Below are 18,482 nucleotides of genomic sequence, written 5' to 3' on the forward strand. Positions count from 1 at the left end.
CAGTGCCCCCTCGCAGTTCGCCTCGCCTAGCGGTGTACGTCGCTATGCACCTCGCGACGCGTTCGCACACTTTGCACATCTCGCCCATTTGTTCACTCTCATTCCGCCCGTTCCTTCCCCACTTGGCAAACATCCGTGCGCATATCCAGTGGCGTTTTTTTTAAAAAAGAGAAAATTTCCAATCAAGCGATCTCTTCGTTGAGCGGCCTTCCCATCTTGGGATGCCCCCCATTTTCTCTCATTCCGAGTTGTCATTTTTGTTTTGCCACAATTGACAACCCGGGTCGCTCCCCACTCCTCCTCTCTGCGCTTTAACTCGTTGAAGCTTACCATGTGCACACATTGCCCATCTTGCTATTGCTTACAGATCCAGGGGGAAATTTAAGCACAGGGAAGGTGGAAAAAAAAAAAAAAAATTCCTTTGTTTCGCCTTACCCGAAGGATACAGTGCCTCGCGAGTGGTACACATGTAATATATACACACACATATGCACTTTATGTGGAAAATCCAAGAGGGGAAAAAATTAGAAAAATGAAATGTACCCGCTTGGGGGGGGGAGGTTTATGCAGGTACTCACATTTATATGGGCACGTACACCCACGCGTATGGCTAATTTTTCCTTTGTTAATTTTTCTGCTGCGGTGATGTCTACGGAGCGATGCCTTTGTTCGTTTATCCCCCATGCGGGTGGGTGTAGGTACGTTATATGTGCTCATATGCGTACGCGCGCGTATGCATGTACGTACAAGTGTTAGCGGGTGGGGAAAAGGTGGAGCATCAAAGTGGGGCAGTAAAAGTAGAGCGGCAAATGAGGGACGCAGCAAGTGATTGTAAGGAGTAAATGTGTGTACGAAGCAAATGCGCGTACGAAGCAAATGAGCGTACGCAGCAAATGAGCGTACGCAGCGAGCTCACAGCGCCACGCGTGCGCGGCAGAGGCGAATTGGGAAACACACACACGTAGGCACATGCGCGCCTGCATGCGTACGTACATGTGCAGTATGCAACTGAGCAAAATAACGTCCAACAATGGCGGCCACGCAAAGTAAATCGCAGCAGGGCGCAGTAGAGCGAAGTAGCGCCACACGCGGAAAATCCCCCCCTCCCTGCTGCTTATTTTTGTGTGCGCAAAGTACCCCGTGAAAATGCTCAAAAAAAGCGTCTTCCAATTTGTATCCCTCAAGCAATTTTGCGAAAAGGTGACTAAGAAGAATTACGCATTTTTATAGAAATAATTATTTCTAATTCGTTTCTTGTGGATGGAAAAGGCCTAGGGAAAAATTCCCCTTGGACATGACGTATGCATAAGGGGCCTACGTCAGTGTACTCTTGACGTCCTTGAATTCTGCACGGATATTTTTACACAATTGATATGTTCTATTTTTTTTTTTTTTTTTTTTTTTTTGCACTTTATGAGTGCTGTGCCGATTTAAGCATGTCAGCGGGGGGTGCATACAAATGGGGTGAATCAAAAAAAGGGGGAAAAAAGTTACACAGGGGGGTTACCTTCAAAATGGTTGTTTTGCAATACCTTCATTTAAAAATATTCTCCTCTTTTTAATAAAAAATGGGACATGCATTTTTGCATCATTGGTATGTTCAGACGAATGGCATGCTGCCCCTTTGCAGGCAGTGCTGTTTTTTTTTTTTCCCACCAGTTCACTGCACACATTTGAACTGTGCTTATTTAAAAGGTCTACGTCTACTAACATTTTCGTTTCGCCTTAAAAGGGGGAGGCCAAAAAAAATAAAATAAAGGGACACCCCATTTGTGTAAAAATTAAACTTAAGGTTAAGGGGTTACACATGATTTGTAATTTTCGCTTTGGACAGGTTAATTAAAAAGGGGAAATGAAGCAATTGTAAAATTTGCTTCCTTTTTTTTTCCCCCCTTTTAATTGCAAATTGTTTCCGCTTAACAGTGAATGTTCCCCCAGTGAGTTACCCCTCGGCAGAACCTTCGAAGGTGACGGTACCACTTGCGCCGTCGTAAAAAAAGGGCAGCATTCTTCACAGAGAAACCTTTTCAATGTTGTCACACAAAATAGGCAGTCTACACAAAGGCACACATCAGTGTCGCATAAAAGTTAACACGTAAAGCTTAACACTTAAAAGTGTTCACCAGCTGCTACTTGAAAGAGTTAGCCCCGCCCTTTTTTTTTAATTCCCCTTCTCTCCTTTTGCCCCTTTAGGGTCGCACGTGGAATAGCTTCACGTTCTACATGGTCGCAACAGCACACCGTTTTAATCAGCGAGCGATATAAGTTGCATGTACACATAAATAACATCGCTTGATGAACGTACATGGGATGCCTAAACCTACCCGTATGCTTATAAACAGTCGACGCAGAACTGATCTGCAGGATGGGGAGAATATGCATTCGAGCGTACAAATGGGGAAATTATTTCTGTTTTACTTAAAAAGGTATTCCCATAAAGCAAGGGCGCTGGTTTTCTTTCAGCCTCATCCGATCGCTCTTTTGGCAAACGACTTATTTTGGCATGCCCATTTGCAATAAAATGAGTACTTTTTCTTTTACATTTTTCTATCCTTAATTGGCCTATTGCGATTTTCTCATTTCCCTTTTTTACGCCATGAAAAATATCTGCGGGGGGACATCCCTCAACATGCTCAGTTACTCATGGAACGGAGGGACAAACAAACATAGGGTATTATTTATACCCGCTCATTTGTTTGTTTCCTTTTTGACCCCACCGTCGGTGTCGCATTAAGAAGGCGAAAAAAACATATCAAAATAGAACACGGAAAATGCGGCAAAAAATGGAGGCAATTTCCTAATGACAACAGGAGGAGGGGAAAAATCTTCAACCATAACGCACAACGTTGGGGAGAGAAAACAAAAGGGGCATCCCCAAAGCGTAACGAACTGTTTACAAATAAATACGTCACCTAATGCAATGGCCAGAATGTTCGCTTAAGTTTACATAAAAAAGGAATAAAATAAATGAACCAGCTTTATTTTACCTAAGTAAAAATTCGTGTAAGCAGATTGGTGGAGAATTTTATTTTTTCTCATTTTTTTCACTTTATTTTTTTTTAATTCATTTTATTTTATTTTATTTCATTTTATTTTGTTTTTTTTTTTTTTTCAAATTTCGCCTTGCCTGTTCAGGCAAAACAGCGCTAGCCATTTGAAAAAAAAAATTGTTTCAAATTCGCCACCAGTTACAAACGCAAGTGGGTCATATTCATGTACACGTGGGCATACATACGTAATACATGCATAACGCGTATACAGTAGTTACGAAGCAGTTGCGAATCACTTACGAACGCTTGCCAACGTTGCGAAAACGCGCATTGCGAAGCCGCCTTTTTAACCGTAGTTTTTATGAGTCAACGGCCGCCGCGACTTGGAAAATGCCTGAGCGCATAAAACGAACTGCGCATTTGCTTGGCATGTAGCATCAGAGCTTCGCCTCCATTTTACGTCGGTACGCACGTACGTGCCCGCGAGTGCACAAAATAATGCGTGGCGCAACCCGTTTTTTTGTTCTGAGTGAGCCAAAAAAATGACAACTCGGGGGAGAAGCCCAACGACGAAGTAGCAACGACGAAGTGGCAACGACGAAGTGGCAGTCGAGCAGAGGCAGCCACCGAGTGGAAAACTTCGAGGCAAAACTTCGAGTGAAAAACACCGAGTGACGTAACCCCCAGCAACGCAGTCCCTGCCGGTAAATAACATGAGCAGCGCAGCACCTGTACATACTCAACACACAAATCGAAGAGGCCTTTTCCCCCCGAGAGCAGCCCGCGCCGTGTGCCACACATGTGAGCGGAGCGGGATGTGAGCAAGGGAGCACCAAGGGAAGGAAGGAGAGAGAGTCTGAGGAGACAGAGGCACAGAAGGGGGAACACATCAGAAGTGAGCTGAACGGAACGGAGCATAATAGAAGCGAGCTGAACAGAACGGAGCACATTAGAAGCTAACCGAGCCGAGTCTAGCCTAGCCTGACCCGTCGCCACACCCCAGCCGCGCCCGAACGAAATGAAAATCTGCGAGAGCAAGCTGCCCATCATCCCGATCGAGGACGCCAAGCACTACTCGTGCAGCGAGGAGAACGACACCATCAACCTGGAGAACAACTCGAACGACCTGAACAGCTACCAGAATTTCCTGATCGGCAGCTCGCCGCACGACGGGGTGCGCAAGTGCAGGGAGAAGCACATGCACCCGTTGGTAAAGAAGGAGAAGGGCGCGCAGAAAAATTGCAGCCATGTTGGGAGTCACGTAGGGAGTCACGCTGGCAGCCATGTAGGAAGTCACGCAGGCAGCCATGTAGGAAGCCATGTAGGAAGCCACCTAGGCAGCCACTCATGCGGCCACCGCACCCGCATGCGCACGTCCACCCGCGGCAACAATGAGAAGGGGCTAAATTTGATCAAAAGGAAGAAGGGGGTGATGCGGAAGGACCCATACGGAAGTACGCACTTGGTATTGGGCAACCTGCGAAGCGGTAGAAAGTTAAAAAAAAAACTGCTGTGGAATAATTACTATGGAGACCAAAACACAAACGTGTCTGAGCTGTCCTACATAAAAGAATTTGAAAACAACTCCTTTATGCACGACAATAGTCACCACATGATAGTGTACGAAAATAAGTACCCAGATTATAGTGCACTAAGTAAGAGGGAAAAGAGGAGCGAAAAAATAAAAAACTTCTTTGTGTACTCACCAGATATTATCCAGAGATGGATCAGAGTCATTTTCAATGTCATCATAACGTCCCTAATAGTGACGCTGATTTATTTTACATTCGTGTCCGTTAGGGAGGATATAAATAAGAAAGTAGCCATTCAAATGCAAAATGTAAAGGAAGAATCTGACGCTTGTAAGAAGCAGTACTATGCCCATAAATGTGGTACCGTAAATTTACCCATTCTGAATGACAAATGTGAGGAATGGCTAAGGTGTATGAAGACAGATCACAAGCTATATCAAGACTTTTCTTTCCTATCTGCTCAAATGTTGGGTCAGCTGATTAACGCCTTTATTGTTCAGTTTGAATGGAAGAGCATTTGTGTGATTGCTTTTATTTTCCTTTTAATTTTTATTGGTAGTAATTATGCCTTATCGATTGGTGGAGGGGGGGGGACTAGAGGAAATGCGAATAATGAGTATAATGTGTACAGCCCTCATATGGGTCATCCTCCTATGCACCCTAATGGGAATATCCCTCCTTTCCCCTACTACCACTTTTATCCTTTCATGCCACAAGGTGTGAGTTATGGCGGATCGAGTAGCAACCCTGACGTCCCAGTGATGAGTAATCCCTTTCTACAAAATAAATTTTATTCCAATGGCAGTCTGGGCAGACCCGGGGGGTACCCCCCGACGAATTATAGCTACCTGAATCAGTACACGAACAACAGCGAGAACAATGCCTCCACGCAGTCCAACGGTAGGAGCAAGGACTACTCCGAGGCGTACACTGGCCCCCCCAAGAAGGACGCCAAGCGCGGCTCCAAGAAGCTGGGCTTCCTGAAGTACCTCACCCCGGACTTTAAGTAGATTAGAAGTTGGCCTCCGCGGGGTGTACGCGCTGTACTTGCTGTGCGGGGTGCACTCCGCTCCCCTGCGCGGTTTCCCCAAATTTGACTCCCCACTCGCCGCACCCGTACGGGCGTACGTACACATGCGCGTCGGAGTGGGAACTGCGGAAAAATGTGAAGTAAAAGTGCCAAGCGAACGTGCTAAGCAAACATATGAAGCAAAAATGCGACGTACCTTTTTTTTGTTAAATTTTTATAAATTAAAAATAAAGCGCCCTCCACGATGCTGTTTTTTTTTTTTTTTTTATGAAGCTTTCAACCCCTTTTGATGCACCAAATGGTGTGTGCCTCCCGCGCGCTCTTTGTTTTTCCCAACCAGCTCCCCATCACTTCTTCTCAAATTCAACAGGAACAATTTGACCAACCATTGCACTTTTAGTAATCCCAATTGGGTACTCCATTGTGGGGAACCCTGCTGAGGGGTGTTCTCAGTGGGCCAGGCCGCCTGAACGTCTGCGCAACGTTGCAAAAGGGAACGGTCGGACGGGGCGCGCAATATAGGTAGAATATCATGGCGCGCGTTGGTGCGACGGCAAATGTGTTGGCAGCCCAGTGTACAAGCGTTACACATGGGGGAAAGAAAGAATGAGGGGATGAAAAAAAAAAATCGTCTTGCCTGTGGGCACAAACGGCTTGCAAAAATGCACACGCATCCGCTGGGATAGGTGACTTTTTCCCCATGTTAACGTGGGAGGCAAATATTAAAGGGCCCCCTCAAAAAAAACCACACCGGTACAAACATAACCCTATATACACACACATGTGTACGCGCCGGCACGCCTACCTCACATACGCCGCAACAGATTTACATAATGTCAAAGTAAACGAGCCGGTTGAGCTTGCTCAGCTTGGCGTAAATCTGCGATGAGTGCTTCCTGTTTTTTTTTTTCAAGAGGGTAATATTTTTCCGTATAAGAACAGCATGGTCGGTAATCATAATGAGAAAGTCGTTGTCCTTCCTCTTTGTCATGTCGTAGAGTTTAAACCCGAGGAATTCATCTGCGTCTGTGCTGTGCGCGGGAGTTTGGTCCGCCTGCCGATTGGCCATGAGGGGGGCGGGGGCCTCACTCTCCCCCTCCTCGTTTTTCTCATCCCTCATGTTTTCCTCTTTTCGCACGTTTTCCTCCTTTCGCGCTTCTCCCCCCCCCTGGATGGGCGCGCCCCTCTTGGCCCGCTTAAACTTCATAATTTTGTACCCCTTGCCCCTCCTCTTCTGCACCTTGAGCTCCCCCAAGTTGACCATCTTTCCATGCCCACCTTTGGAGAGAAAAATGATTTGGAATTTCTTGACACTCTTCTCGTCGTTCTCATACGTCAGGAGGTCCACCACCTTGTCGTTTTTCCCCAGACTGATGCACTTATTCCCCAGGGAGTTTTTTTTGGAAATTTTAAAATTGGAGAGTGGGAACTGAATGATGTGTCCACTGGCCGTTCCCACAATGCAGTTGTCACTAAAATTGCAGTAGCTGAAATGGATATCTTTTTTGTTTTTAAAAAGTCGTATTCCTTTTTTTTTTTTCTTTAAGAAGACGTCGTTGTTTATGATTTTCATTTTTCCATTTTCGCTGCACACGATGAGGTACTTTTTGCTTTCCTCGAACTTGGCCATCCCCGTGATGCTCTTCGAGCAGTGGACCACTTGGTTGATGGGCGTTCCCTTGGAGTCGTAGGACGAGGTCTGCAGGTCGCACACGTCCAGGACGTAGGCTTTGTTCTGGCTGTCCGTCAGCAGCAGCCTGTCTTTGTTCCTGCACAGGATGCTTTTCTTCACCTTGTAGCAGTTGGCCGCATTGGCAGTGTTTGCGCTGGTGGGGTTAGCGCTGGAGGTGGCCACGCCGTTTTCCCCTCCGCTGTCTTCCCCGCTCGCCGCTCCACTGGCCGCCCCGCCAACGTTGAGGCGCCTCTCCTCGTTCTCCTTCAAAATGTACTTCACGTTGGACAGCTTGATGGTATTGTTCTGGTGATTTTTCAACTTCTCCGCGACTTTGATCTTCTTGACGTACCCCCCGTAGGTGATCAGGACGAGCACGTGGTCGTTGTTGTAAACGTCTTTGACGTCCGCGTGCACGCAGTCGATGTAGGTGTGTCTGTAGTGCACCGGGGGGGGGTCTGTCTCTTTCGCCCCCCTTTGGGTGCCCCCCGTGTGGTGAACTCCCCGTTCATTCTTACCCTTGGGTAAAGGGGGGTCCACCTCTTCGATGTGCTGTTCTTCGATGTGCTGCTCTTCGATGTGCTGCTCTTCGATGTGCTGCTCTTCGATGTGCTGCTCTTCGATGTGCTGCTCTTCGATGTGCTGCTCTTCGATGTGCTGCTCTTCGATGTGCTGCTCTTCGATGTGCTGCTCTTCGATGTGCTGCTCTTCGATGTGCTGCTCTTCGATGTGCTGCTCTCCTATGTGCTGCTCTCCCATGTGCTGCTCTTCCCAGGTGCGCTCTTCGTCTGGGTCTACGCCGCTTCGCAATTTTTCTTTTTCCTCTTTTGTATCTCCCGCGTTTTTTGCAAACGCAGGTGGGTCATCCCGCTGGGGGGGAAGCGGCGGGTCGAAGTGGTCCTTCAAAGGGTGGCCACCCGCTGACGGGCTTATATAAACGTACTTGTACTTAACCCCCTGGGGGGTTGGGAGCCTGCCCGCGCTGCTTGTGCCGTACTTGTTTTTTATGTAGGCCAGTTCCTCAATGATGAGGCGCTTGATCCTGTCGACGTCGGCGATGAGGTCGCGGTTATCCCGCATGCGGGTTAGAATCTTCTCCTTGTGGGGGCCAAAATGGACGTTCTTAATGTTCACCAGTTTTTGTATCTTCATGGAGAGGATGTGCTGGATCTGATAATCATTCAGTTGGAAATTTTTTTTAAAAAAATTTTTTATTTCTTCAATGTTTTGGTTTTTCTGGAGGAAGGAAATAATTTCCAAAATCTTTTTCTGTATGAGTATGTACAGGTCTATGATGTGAAGTTCTTTTTGTAAATTTTTATTTTTTATTGTCAAATTATTTCTAATAAATTTGATGCGATTTTCACACCATAGCTGTAGGAATGACTTCAAAGAAAACTGCGTATAACTATTTTGATGACCGATGCAGACGAAATTGCAGTGGTAGGTGGTTTGCATTTGTGTGTATTTAAAAATGAAGGAGAGGAAATCATTTATTTGTTCCACTTGGGTATTTTTCCTCAACTCCAGTACAATTCGCATGTCCTCCTTTTCACTTTCGTCTCTAATTTTTTGTAAAATATTTTCATGTTCATTTTTTTTCTCATTTAAAATGTTAATCATATTTTCGATCAGTTCGTTTGGCTTCACATTTGGGGGGAGATTTTTAATAACAAGTTTTTTGCTCCCCCTGGAGTCTATATCCTCTGGATGTAAGTTAGCCAAATTATTCACATGGGTGACGTACTGTTTGTCATCCTTCGTGTACTCTAGAAAGACGTTGCTCCTAATTTCGATGCTTCCCCTCCCCGTGTGATACACATTTTGCAGTTCATTCGGTTTGCTTATGATGATTCCCCCTGTGGTGAAGTCTGGCCCCTTTATTATTGCGGACAAATGGTCTTCCCTAATACTTGGGTTGAGCAAAAAGCTTATGGTGCAGTTGATCACGTCTACTAGGTTGTGGCAGGGGATGTTACTTAATATGCTCACCGCAATGCCTGAGCAGCCATTAATGAGTAGGAGCGGAACTTTGCTGCAAAACACCTTCGGCTCTATTTCATTCCCATCGAAGTTCCTCACGTACTCTACGTTTTCTTCATTTATTTCGTCTAACAGTACGTCGTAGCAAAAGTTGGAAATTTTGGCCTCCGTGTAACGCATGGCCGCAGCGTTGTACTCAACTGACCCGAAGTTCCCATATCCGTTGATTAGCACATTGCTATTGTGGTGCCTTTGGGCTAGGCGAACTAAAGCATCGTAAACGCTCTTATCTCCATGGGGGTGATACTTCCCAATGACTTCACCCACTATTCGGGCACACTTCTTATAACTCCGTTTCTCCGCGCCTTTGTTTATTTCGTACATGCTCCATATGATTCTCCTTTGCACCGTTTTTAGGCCATCGCGATAGTCACACAGGCATCTATTAAGGATTAAGAAGTTCGCATAGGAGAGGAAGTTCTTAGACAGCAGCTCGCAAATTTCCACATCGTAGTACTCCCCTTTGATTCTTTTTATGCTTTCCCCCACGTGGTTGCTTATCCCCGTCGTGTTGGCACCTGCGGGGGGGGTTCCTTTCGTTTTTGCCACCCTGGCGGGGGGTTCTTCACTTCTGTCGTTGCTCGCAATTGAAGTTGGCTCTCCTATCGATGGGACCGCCTCTCCATCTGGCTTCCCCTCCGCGCGCAGCAGGGATGGTCGAAGGGATGTCCCCAGGGATGTGCCGCCATCCTTCCCACCACCGTTTCTCCAACCACTGCCTTTTCCATAACGCGCCGACGCGCTTCTCCCCTGCCTCACACCCGCACACCCACTGTGTATAAAAAGCGGGGCACTGCTCTTGGGGGGGGTCCAAATGGGGAATCGCTTCTCCCTCTTCTCGCTTTTCACAAAAAAAAAACTCAATTCGCGGAGAGGGAAAAGCAGATCTGCTACGAGGGCGAAGAAGAGGGGACATATGAACCACATAATAGTGATACGCACCTGAGGGGGTGCGCCGTTGCCTGTCCCTACGTGTGCATAATGCGGTGTGTAAGACGTCCGCGTAAGGCTACCGGTTAGGGGGGGGCAGCGGTCCGCGCGCGAGGGCTCCTGGGGCGCCGCGCCGACGCTCCTATGCTCCTACGCGCGGAACATGTGCACACGAGGCGCCTTCTCCGTGATAAACGCATCAGACAAACGTGCGCCCGTCGAAAAGGAGCAAGCGTGCGTTTTGAGGCTTCAGCACATTTAAGGTCATTTTATTATTTTTTTCCTTCCCCTTTAAACTTTTTTTTCTTTTTTTCTTTTTTTTTCCCCTTATTTTAATGTCACGAATTGTTCACCCGCAAATGTTTAGCGTTACACGCGTTTATCTTTTCTTTCCCTTTCGCTCCTCTGAGCGGGAAGAATGCAGAGGTGAGAAAAAAAAAAAAATAACAAATGACTGAAGGGCCAAGTGCCTACGCGCCGATGCGACACACTGGCGCAAAAACAGTAGAGTACGATGCGTTCTGTCCCCCCGTGCCGGCGCGCTTGTGCCTTCACTGCGGGGGCGAGCGCCCTTGCGACTCTTCAAAGGTGCAGGTGCAGGCGCAGGCGTGCGGGAGTACAAAATGCAACATTCATATTTGCATTACATGCGCGTTTAACATTCCGTGGGTGCCCTTTTTACACGCACAAGGGCACATGCTTTGCTAATCTTCCTTTCCGCGCGGGGGCAAAAGTGAGAAAAAAAAGGAATGGACTGGTGCAGGGAATTTTCCTTGCAAATTTATTCGCCTCGGTGGATCTCCCCAAAAAAAAAAAAAAAAAAAATATGCATAACAATGTGAAGCAAAAAAAAATGCACAACAATGTGGAGCAAAAAAAAAATGCGCAAAATGTTCCAAAAAAAATGGGGAAAAAATCCTTTTAGCAATAATATGCTTAGCCGTTATGCATATTTTGCGAAGATGCAAAAATGAAAACATTTCTGGCACTTTTCTGATGCCTGTTTTTTGTTAAAGAGTTACCAATAAACGCGCAAGTTAATCAGCGAGAGTGACTCCGCATCGCTTTTCATGTGACCGATCACAGTTTTTACTGTTTGGATGCAAACGCGCAAAAACGTTTAAATGAAATAAACGTAATGATATGTTTGCTTCTTTCCGATCGTACGTAAACGTATGTACTCTTCTTCTTCTTCTTCTTCCTTTTTTTTTTTTTTTTTTTTCTTCATTTTCTTCCTTTTCCTTGTCACAAATTTGTGCATACGGATAACCGCTCCGGAGGAAGGCGGCTTAAGTGACCTGACCAAGTTGAGGAACGCCTGCAGAAGATACAAACGTGCGAGCAAAAACGGGGGCGCTGAAAAGTCAAACTGGTTTTAACGCTCTCGAGTGTGTCATCTTGGGGTTTCTTTTTTTCGCAACCACGCATTGTTAAGGGGATCACTTGGTCGCCCACTTTTGGCTTCCCCTTTTGGCTTTCCCTTTTGAAGATTCGCCCCCCTCTCCCCCATACGCAGGGAAAATTGCAGAACAGAAATATTTGATATATTTTTGTCGGCGAGGGGAACCTACTCAGTGGTACACGTGGGCAACAGACACGTGCCCGGCGCGAAGTGAGAATGGGTCTTCCCCTTTTTTCGAGCGTCCCAACTGTTTAACATGATGCATAGCAGGCCGGGTTACTTCCCCCTGTGATAGAAGTACGCCTATTTGTGAGACAGCCGAGAGGTGGGAAGCATACGCCAAGAGGGGGAGCGGCAGAGGAGACGCAGCAGAAGAGACGCGGCAAAAGAGACATAGCAGAAGAGACACAGCAAAAGAGACTTAGCAGAAGAGACGCAGCAAAGGAGACGTGGTAGAAATCTTCTTCCCCGCGATCGACACCCCAGACGGGGCCTCCACTTTTCCCGCCATAAAAGCACACGCACAGGCGCGTCAGCGGTGCAGAAGTTGATAGGCTCATCGGTGGAGAAGCGAATAGGCTGATCGGCTTCCCTGCCTGGCGCCTCCCAGCCTCCCTGCCAAGCGCTTCCCTTCCTAGCGCTTCTCAGCCTCCGCGGCGACCCCGAGCTGGAGGGCAAGATGGTGGACGACGAGGAGCTAAGGAGGCTGCGGTTCGTTCTGAGCAAAAAGGTGGGGCGAATAAAATACTTTTTTTCGTACACATTTTACAAATTATTCAGCCATTTTTATAACAAGAAAAATAAAAAGCGAGAAAGGTTTGTAAATATCCACGGCAGGACGAGTCCCAATTTTTTCTGTGACAATAAAATTAGGAGTACAAAGTACACAGTGATCACATTTATTCCCCTCTTTTTATTTTACCAGTTCGCGGATTTTTTAAATTTATTTTATTTGTGTGTTTCTTTGCTACAAGTTATCCCAATATTCAACACAGGGTATGTGTTCACCTTTGTGGCTCCATTAATCTTCATCATCTTTGTGAGTTTAATTAACGAGGTGGTTGACGATTTGAAGCGGTTTATAAAGGACCTCGAGAATAACAACGAGATTTATTACACCCTTTTGGAGAATGGGAATTTCGAAAAAATATACTCCAAAGATATAAAAGTGGGAGACATAATTTTGATAAAATCGAAGCAGAGAGCCCCAGCGGACTGTATTTTGTTACGTAATTTAAATAAAAATGAAGAATATACTTTTAAAGTGGAGGAGAAGAAATTTTTCGGAAGCATAAAATTGAACAAAAATTCCAACGTGTATAACAAAATTAACAAAAGCTACTACCATTTTAATAAAAATATTGATAACGAACTGATTGACGATCGATATAACGAATCGAACAACAACTTGAGCGAAACGAGCAATAATCTTCTCTTTAGTGAAAATGAAAAATCGCTAAACGGAGGGAAAGAAAAAAAATACCTCTTAAAAGATAAGTCAGAAATAGGTGGTCATAAAAATGATATGAACAGTTCAGGCGATTTGGACCATTTTGAGAAGAAGAAAAAAAAAAAAAAAAAAAAAAAGAAGAAAAAGAAGATATTAAAAAATAAAAGCAGAGAAAACAAAGACGCAGGTGCCTCGAACGAAACGGCGAATTATACGTATGTCAAAACGGACAAAATTGACGGAGAAACAGACTGGAAAATTAAGTACCCAATTAGCATTTTCCAAAATTTGAAGAAGTTGAAGGATTTCTTCACCATCGACATTTTGTTCATTCTGGAGCAGCCCAAAAATGACATTTACAAAATTGAGGGGTCCTTCGTCATATTCAAGTACAACCCGTATGGCGACTTCCAGAAGGAGGAAAACAACAACACCCTGGGGCTGAACGACCACCAGTTGATGAACTACTCGTTCGACATGATCCGGGACGGGGAGATCGACTTGGAGCGCGGCGGCGGGGGTCGCGGCGGAGTGGCCAGGGGGGGCGAGCCCGGCGCGCCGCCATACGGGGAGGAGGAGGAAGAGGAAGAAGAGGATGACGATGAGGAGGACGACGAGGAGGACGACGAGGAAGGCGACGATGATGACGATGAGGAGGACGACGAGGAAGAGGAGGAGGAAGAGGAGGAGGAGGACCCCCGAGAGGACGAACGCCGAAACGAACTCGAAATGGACAACGTAGCCAACGACAAAGAAAAAAAGGGCCACCACAAGGGCTACGTAAATTTGGCGGAAAAAGGCACAAACTACCTGTACATCGGTAACAAGAAGGAAAAGAAGAAGAACAAAGAAATGGTGAAATTTATCGACGTGGAAAAGGGAGCCGTTGGAGGAGGGGGAGTAGTTGTAGCGGTAGGGGGCGGAGGATCAGGTGGTGCTATACCGGATCGAAGCAGAGGAGTGATTGAAAAGTACAGCTGCTCAAAAAATGGGGGAAAAAAAAGCGGACATTATGTAGGCGAAACGAGCATGTGTAGCGTATTTAATAATGAAGATAACTTCAATTTTTACAATGTGAGTTATAGAAAAAAATTAAGTTACGACAATTTTATTTTGTTCAATTCGGTGATTACCAGCTCGGATGTGCTCTGTTTGGTGATTTACACCGGAAGTGACACGAGAGTGAACATGAGCACACAGATTAGCAAAATTAAAAGAGGGATGATAGATAAGAAGCTAAATATGATAACTCTATTTTTGTTTCTGATTCTGACGTTGTTTTCCATGTATATGTGCTCCATTAAATTGAACAATCTGTGGTACTTGAATTTTATTCGCTTCATTTTGCTGTTCTCCTCCGTCATCCCGATATCCTTAAGCGTCAATTTGAATATCGCCAAGATTTACTACACCTTGGTGATTCAGAAGGATAAAGAAATTGAGACGACCATCATAAAGAACAGCGCAATTATAGAAAACTTTGGAGACGTGGATTACATTTTCACGGACAAGACGGGGACACTCACGGAGAATGTAATGGTCCTCAAGGTTATTCATATCGGCTTGGATGTCATTCACGCAGAAAATGAGAAGAATAATATGCTACAGGGCAGTATGGAAAATAAAGGCAAAGGAAATTTCAACAAGCATATGTTGTCGTACGATTTGGATGACCTGAACGAAGATGTGGATGCCTCGTCGATATACTTAGGGTCTAACTACTCCAAGAACGATCGAAGGAATAAGCACAGTGCAAACAAAAACGGCCACTACATCTCCTTTAACTACGACGTGGAGAGTGGGAGAAGCAAAAACGAACTCTCAACGTTGAGGCAACTGAGCAAAACAGTAAACCCCATGGATCGCATCAACATGCTACAAGATGAGGACCATTTTGATGAGGAAAATTTCGACTACAACAATTTTGATTATGGAAAATTTAATGAACATTCCACGGGCTCCAAATCTGGCTACTCCCAAAACAGCTACCGTAATGCAAATTTGAAGCCTTTCAAGCAGAACAGCTTGGCTCTGAGCACCAACGTCTCAGGGGGGGCGTCCGCGCAGAGGCGAAATGACATTCATAAAAAGAATTCGCTGCACCTGGAGAAGAAGAAGAAGAAGAAGGTGGAGCAGATGGTGGACGAGTTTCTCAAGTACAAGTCGGACCCCCTCGATTATTACAATGACAATGTGGAGGACGTGGAGTTTTTGAAGAAGCACCGCGTGTTCCAGACCTTCCTCTCCTTCCTCATATGCAACAATATTAGGACGCTGGCCAAGGAGAGTGCCACGGTGAGCGGCGGGGGAAGTGGCGGCGGAAATGGCGGCGCGAATGGCAGCGCAAATGGAAGTGCAAATGGAAGTGCAAATGGAAGTGCTGGGGGCGGCAAGGAAAAGGACAAGGCCAAGAAGAAAAAGGAGCCCAAGGAAACGGACTTCCAGAAAAACTTCTACTACATACTGAAGGTGAACCGAAAGAGCAAAAAGGAAAGTAAAGCCAAGAAGGAGAAGCACACGGATAGCACCAGCACGGCCTTCTCCTATGACAAGAAAAATGTGGAGGTGAACAGCTCAGAAGATTCCGAGACCTTCTCCCATTCGGATGTCAGTTATCAGTGCTCCTCTCCAGACGAGTTGGCCTTCCTGAAATATGCCACCAATTGTGGATTCATCTTGAGGAAGAAGACTGCCAGTAGGATAGAAATAAAATACAAAAGCCTTGTCATGGAATACGACATTTTGCTTCATATCCCCTTCTCTTCGGAAACGAAACGAATGAGCATTTTCGTGCGCAACGTGAAGAACAGGAACATATATTTTTTCATTAAGGGGGCGGATAACATTTTAATAAAGAAGTGCCATGAGAAATACAAAACGTTTATTTATGAGGAGAGCGACCATCTGTCCAATTTGGGTCTGCGTGTTCTGGTGCATGGCTTCTTAAACATCGAGGAGCAGTTCTTCCACACCTTCTCCAATTTGTACAACAAGAATAAGGACGTCAAGGGGCAGCTGGAGAGCATTTTGGACTACGTCGAGAAGAACATCAAGGTTTTGGCCATCACCGGCGTGGAGGACAAGCTGCAGGAGGTGCGTTAATTAGCGGCGCTGATAAGCGGCGTTGAGGAGGGGCGCGGTGTTTACCTGAGTGCGTCGTTTACCTGATTATGCCGTTCACCTGATTACGTCGTTCACCTGATTATGTCGTTCACCTGATTATGTCGTTCACCTGATTATGTCGTTCACCTGATTATGTCGTTCACCTGATTACGTCGTTCACCTGATTACGTCGTTCACCTGATTACGTCGTTCACCTGATTACGTCGTTCACCTGACTGCGTCTGCCAAATTGCCGCTGGCCCATGCCACCACTTCACCTCTTTGCCGACTTCGCTTCATTTGCCGCAATCATTTTTTACCCCCCTTTGCAGGGCGTCGGGAAGACCATCGAGATGCTCTACAACAGCGGCATCAAGGTGTGGGTGCTGACCGGAGACAAAATCGAAACGGCCATCTGCATCTGCAAAAACGCCAACATTAAGAAGAAGAAGCACAACATATATATTTTCAGGCACGAAAATATTAAGAGCACGTCCAACCTCATACGGGAGTTTAACTCCATCCTAAGTAACATCGATTCGTACGTCCTCTTCTTCGACAACATAATCATACAGAACTGCATCAAGTACATTCCCAACGCGTTCGTGGATTTCGCGGCGAATGCGAGGGCAGTGGTAGGTTTATGTCCCGCGCGTTGCCAAGACGCCGATGGTTTTATGCGCGCGGTTTTTTCCGCACCACTGCGTATAATTTTCGCGTTTACTTCTGCCCCTTCCAGGTCTGCTGCCGGTGCAGCCCCATCGAGAAGAAAGAAATCGCCGTGCTGATCAAGACCATTAAGCGGAAGAAAATCCTGTGCATCGGCGATGGGGGAAACGACGTGGCCATGATCCAGTCAGCGGACATCGGCATTGGAGTTTTAGGAAAGGAAGGAAAGCAAGTGGTGCACGACAGTGACATTATTGTTTCAAAATTTAAGAACATAAAGAAGCTCATTCTGTACTATGGCAACAACACCTTTCTGCAGACCTCCTCCCTCTGCTCCTTCCTCATCCACCGGGGCTTCGTCCTCACCTACCTGCAGTTTATTTACAGCTACATCTTTTTCAGCATACCGGTGTCGATTTTTCAGGTGGGTTTTTACCCCGGGGGCTTCCCCCAAGCGCGGCGTTCGATGGAGCCATTCGATAGAACCGTCCGATAGAACCGTCCGATAGAACCGTCCGATAGAACCGTCCGATAGAACCGTCTGATAGAACCGTCTGATAGAACCGTCTGATAGCACCTTTCGATTGTACTTTACGATCGCACCGTTCGAAAGAACCTTACGATCGTACCTTTCGATCGCACCTTTCCCTTCGCACATTTCCCATCGCATTTTTGATCGCCTTTTGATCGCCCCCCCGCAGGGATGGCTGCAAATCGGCTACACCACGTACTACACCACGGCGCCGTTCCTGTCGCTGCTGTTGGACGTCAAGATAAAAAAAAACTTGATATACCTCTACCCCGAGATATACAAAAATAAGAAGCACAAGCGGAAGCTGGACTTGAAGTCCTTCTTCATCATCGTGTGGATCTCCATTTTTCAGGTACCTTCCGGGGGGAGCGCAGCGCGTGCATGTGCACGTGGAGGGGTAGTGCCCACGTGGATGCGCCATTCGTGGGGAGGCACTCCCCCCGTCGCCGCGCCTCACCGCTTAACCGCTTAACCGCCCCCCCCCCCCGCAGGGAACCGTGGTCATGCTCGGGGCGCTGAAGCTGTTCAACGACAACTACAACAACCTCATCAACATTTCCTTTTCGTCCCTCATCGTTTTGGAGATCATGAACATTCACTTGGAGGTGGAGTCCTGGTGAGTGCCGATGCGCCAGCGGATGCGCCAGCATGCATATATACGTGCTGATGCGTGCTCATGCGTACTGATGCGTCTCATGCGTACTGATGCGTCTCATGCGTACTGATGCGTCTCATGCGTACTGATGCGTCTCATGCGTACTGATGCGTCTCATGCGTACTGATGCGTCTCATGCGTACTGATGCGTCTCATGCGTACTGATGCGTCTCATTCTCGCTTCCCCCCCCCCCCTCCAGGCACCCGCTGATGATTTCGGCGAACATCTGCTCCTTCATCGTCTACATCTTCTCCATGTTCATCCTGAGGAACTACTTCGACATCATGCAGATAATGTCCGTGATGTTTTGGTACAAAGTCATTTTGATTGTGCTCTTCGCCTGGCTGCCCTTCTTCATAATTAAAAAGGTGAAGAACATCATAACGCCCTCGCAGTTTTTCAAGCTCGCGTGAGGTGGTGAAGCGGTTAAGCGGTGAGGAGGCTGCCAAAGCCTTCACAGGGTAGGCGCGTTCA

The 18,482-nt window shown here is 46.6% G+C and overlaps 3 protein-coding genes across 3 annotated transcripts, besides 2 other annotated features; 2 read left to right on the forward strand and 1 right to left on the reverse strand.

Moving 5' to 3' along the window:
• Positions 1–4,008: 4,008 nt before the first annotated feature.
• PVX_123790 (hypothetical protein, conserved) lies at positions 4,009–5,532 on the forward strand (the record flags this gene model as incomplete). The annotated part of the gene is made up of 1 exon (XM_001617270.1): positions 4,009–5,532. The coding sequence occupies one exon, from the start codon at positions 4,009–4,011 to the stop codon at positions 5,530–5,532; it is 1,524 nt and encodes a 507-aa protein (XP_001617320.1).
• Positions 5,533–6,378: 846 nt separating this feature from the next.
• Positions 6,379–10,833, reverse strand: PVX_123795 (DNA GyrAse a-subunit, putative; the record flags this gene model as incomplete). Its single annotated transcript, XM_001617271.1, has 2 exons — positions 6,379–10,154; positions 10,818–10,833. 2 exons carry the CDS (start codon positions 10,831–10,833, stop codon positions 6,379–6,381), a joined length of 3,792 nt encoding a protein of 1,263 aa, XP_001617321.1.
• Positions 10,303–10,322: a microsatellite.
• Positions 10,834–12,278: 1,445 nt separating the features above from the next.
• Positions 12,279–18,421, forward strand: PVX_123800 (phospholipid-transporting ATPase, putative; the record flags this gene model as incomplete). The annotated part of the gene is made up of 6 exons (XM_001617272.1): positions 12,279–16,142; positions 16,484–16,786; positions 16,891–17,244; positions 17,522–17,704; positions 17,844–17,968; positions 18,208–18,421. The coding sequence occupies 6 exons, from the start codon at positions 12,279–12,281 to the stop codon at positions 18,419–18,421; spliced, it is 5,043 nt and encodes a 1,680-aa protein (XP_001617322.1).
• Positions 13,784–13,824: a microsatellite.
• Positions 18,422–18,482: the final 61 nt, after the last annotated feature.

Source organism: Plasmodium vivax, chromosome 14 (assembly GCF_000002415.2).
Source record: "Plasmodium vivax chromosome 14, whole genome shotgun sequence".
NCBI lineage: Eukaryota > Apicomplexa > Aconoidasida > Haemosporida > Plasmodiidae > Plasmodium > Plasmodium vivax.